Source organism: Equus caballus, chromosome 20, assembly GCF_041296265.1.
Source record: "Equus caballus isolate H_3958 breed thoroughbred chromosome 20, TB-T2T, whole genome shotgun sequence".
Classification (NCBI taxonomy): domain Eukaryota; kingdom Metazoa; phylum Chordata; class Mammalia; order Perissodactyla; family Equidae; genus Equus; species Equus caballus.
In genome coordinates this window covers 31192031-31196038 of record NC_091703.1, presented here as the reverse complement: position 1 = coordinate 31196038, position 4008 = coordinate 31192031, and the positions used below count along the sequence as shown (strand labels likewise).

At 36.4% G+C, this 4008-nt stretch overlaps 1 protein-coding gene across 1 annotated transcript; it reads right to left on the bottom strand.

The window, feature by feature from the left end:
- Positions 1-1503: 1503 nt before the first annotated feature.
- Positions 1504-2430, bottom strand: OR12D2 (olfactory receptor family 12 subfamily D member 2). The gene is given in 1 exon segment (NM_001391007.1): positions 1504-2430. A coding segment is annotated over 1 exon segment (927 nt).
- Between the last annotated feature and the right edge of the window lie 1578 nt (positions 2431-4008).

The following is a 4008-nucleotide window of genomic DNA, read 5'->3' as shown; positions in this document are numbered from 1 at the left end:
CGTCATTATGGATGCTACAGAAAATTGTTTTTTAAAATTAAGTTAGAGAATGGTCTCTTACTTTCTCTATCATGCAACTTTTATTATTTGACTTCCTTGTAATAAGCATGTCATTTTTATCATAAGAAAAAAAATTGCATTGTGAAAAAAATAAGTGTTTTGCAGAAGTCTGATCTTTGTAACTATGCTTGATGGAGGCTTGGGGAATCAAATAAACCGACACTTCTCATTGCTTTACATGTTATTAGGTCAAATGAACATAATAACAGCCCTCTGAGGGAAGTCAAAAGGGTTTACTGTTCTTTAGTTGCTTATGCAGAACTCTCATTGTCTTCCCTAACTGATGCTAGCAAGTGGGAGAGCTGGATTTCCAATCCGGATGCATGGACTACAAAGTCTGTGCCATTTCCGTGTACTAATTAATATTAACATGAGATTACCCACTCCTTTGGAGAAGCTGAACAATTGAAGGAACAGGAAGCAGAACATGCTGTGAGGCAGGAGAAGCAACTCTCACTTAAAATGTGCCACAGATACTGCACGAAAGCAAATCTATAAATTTGGTTTTGTGGCAAGTAATTAAAACAAAACAAAATTCTGATGAATTCTTTACATTTCATTGGTGTTATATCATATTACATCATGTTACATTCTGTGAAAATAAATGCAGAAGTTGAAAACAAAACAAAAAAATAGAAAGAGTTTTCAAAATGATCATTTTCCATGACCAAAGACTGAAGATAAAATAACACACTAAGGAGCTAGAAAGGGATTCCTGAGAGGTTTTCAATCTGCCTCCTTTTTTGAGAATATTTTACAGTAATCCTTGAGAGTTTGCCTAGTTGATTTATAAAACATCTCTGGAGATAGAGGTTCCAAAACTCTTTCTATAAACCATTGGTTATTTTATCTCTGTTAATTAGGATTACAATATTATTTGGTTTAATTACTTACTTGCCTCCCTGCTTGAAGAAAAAGAAATCATGAAATACTGCTTAAAAATTTCCTGTAACTCATCTGAGAGTTAACATTTACCTTTTCAATTGAATATTCATAACCCTAAATTAAAATCCTTAATATATAATAGCATAATAATTTTATTGCTCATATTAAAATCTTACCTTAGAGAGTCCACACAGATAAAAAGACCTTAGTATTATCCACCTACCAAATACATGGATAATTTAGGCATATTTCTATACTTGATTTCACTAAGGGCATGTAAGAATATGTAACAAATCAGTTGTATCCACTGATATTCCAGAACCAAATTTAACATTAGGATTCCATGGCTAGTGTCTCATTTGTTTAAGTTTTCATCACATTACCTAGGAATGCATTGTTTGACACAACTGTACTAGACTTTTCCATTTACTTTTCCTTTATTCAGTTCCCTCTGTTACATATATTGTAAACAATTTGAGAAGCAGTACAATTTCACATCTTAACTTTCTCATTGCCAATTTATTTATGCCTCATAAGAATGCTCTAGATTTCTTCATGTTAGAACCTCATTCTGATCACTCTACTCAAGGCTCCCTCTACTTCCTTATTCCTCAACGTATAGATCAGTGGGTTTAGTACAGGAGTGACCACACTGTACATGATGGCAATGATCCGGTCCTGGTCCACAGAGCTGCTTGAAGCAGGACGAATATAGGTGAAGAGAACAGGAGCATAGAAAAGAATAACTACCATGAAGTGAGAGGCACAAGTGGACAGTGCTTTGTGAAGCATGCTGCAACAACGGGTCTTGAAGAAGAGATGGGTGATAATGTAGAAATAGGAGAGAAGTGTTAGAAAGAATGGGCCCATGGCAATGGTCCCTGTGACAGTATTGAGCAGCCACTGGTTGAGCTCAGTGTTCCCACAGGCCAACTCCAGTAATGGCTTAACATCACAGAAGAAGTGATGGATATGGTTGGAACCACAGAAGTTCAAGCGAGAGGTCATTATGGAGTGCAGCAGGGCATGGAAAAACCCAATGGTCCAGATAGTGATAGCGATCTGGGTACAGAGCTGATGATTCATGATTAGAGGGTAATGAAGTGGTTTACAGATAGCCACAAAGCGGTCAAAGGCCATTACAGCCAACAACATGGCCTCAGTGCTGCCCAGAAAGTGGAAGAAGTGAAGCTGGCTGATGCACCCCAAGAAAGAAATTGCTTTGTGTGTAGAGAGGAAGTTCTCCAGCATCTTTGGCAGTGTCACTGTGGAGTAGCAGATATCTAGACATGAGAGATTTCCCAAGAAGAAATACATAGGGGAATGGAGTCTTGGATCAGAGATGACAACCATCAGGATGGCTCCATTCCCAGTCACATTGGCAAAATAAATTGCTAGGAAAACCACGAAGAGAAAAGTCTGCAGTACTTGGATGTCTGTTACTCCCAGAAGGAGAAATTCTGTGATTGAGGTTTGATTCAGCATCACTGAAAAGAAACAACAAAATAATAGATGGAACGCTCTCTCTGATGGGAATCACAGTCTTTCAGCCTAGGATTTTCCCACTTAGACAACAACGTTTTGAGGGAGAGCAGTGTTGTTTTATATAGTCCCAAACTCAGAGGTTGTAAGTATGTGGAGCATTAGACTATTAAATATTAAGTTTACATGTTGGTTATGGACTGTGACCCAATTGTTCTTTTCATTATTAAATTTACCATTGATATTTTTATTTCTTCCAGGGATTCAGAGCATGTTGCCAGCCTGTCATCTTCTCTGACTGTGAACATCTACCTTCTGATACAACTTTCCTTTCATCTTCCTATGTTAGCCTTAACTGTGACAAATTTGGTGCTTCAGTACAGTGTTATCTCTTGACCTGGTAACAAACCATCTGAAGGGTTTTTGCTTAAGAAAAATAGAGAAGGAAAGAAGACTAAGAAGTATAAGAAAATCCGATAGAGATGAAGACATTGGAATATTTCCTTTAGAAGGGGAATCATTCAAAGTTTGGAAAATCCTTGAGAGGAGAAGAAAATGATTTGATGTGACTAGAATAAAAAAAAAGATTTAACTAGGGAACAGCTCAAGAGCCAATGGGATTCTAGACTTTATAACTGGAGGAAATTTAGAGAAATTATTTAACCTCTACTATACCTCCATGAAAGGCTAGCTGCAAACAATTCAGAGTAACTTTCTTTCCTAGTCATGTACATTTTTTATATTGTTAAAATTTACCACTCCTGTTGAAGATACAAGTGATATGTCAAATATCATTTATGTTTCTCTCACCTACAAAACAAAATTGTATCAAAAATTAATTTGGGGAAAAATTTTCCTAACATTTAAAGAAAATTAGCAATCAGACTGTCTGTACTAAACAATTTATTTTACTGCATTTTCAATATTTAGAGATTGCATATTTACTTTGGAGAATATCTAGAGAACCAGGCATGTTGAATTGAGAAAGGGATATGGCAATAAAAACGTATGAAGTAAAGAGCCTTTGTAAGTCACAAACACAAAGAGGAGGCCATCATTAGACACGGAAACCATCTCTAAATCCTGAGTACTAACCTTTAATACTAGCAAGCAGACAAAAAATATGAGCCACTGCTCAGCCTATCTCCTAATTCCTTCTCTTACCTGACTGAGTGTTCAAAGTCACAGCTAAGAAAGCTTTTCAGGTTTACACTTCCCTTGGTTATAAATAGTAGAAAAATATTTGAAGTGATAGTTCATATTGGGATTGCAGCATAAGCTCTTCATCTTCCAAAACCTCTTCCTCTCTTTCTGAAATTCTGCCGTCCTCTTGTGAGACATAGATCTCTAGACATGCAAATCTTGTGAGAGTGTGTCCCTTGGGTCTGAGAAGGATTGTTGTAAGAGTAAACAGGATACATTTCCATAGCTGTCATATGAGGGAATTCCCCTTGGAGAATGTCTATCTTGAGTTACATTTTTTTTTCATTGTTCGTATTTTCTTTCCTTACAATGTTTCTGTCTTAATTTCAGAACCATGGACAATACACGAGTCCATGGCTTCAGATGTTTTATTTATTT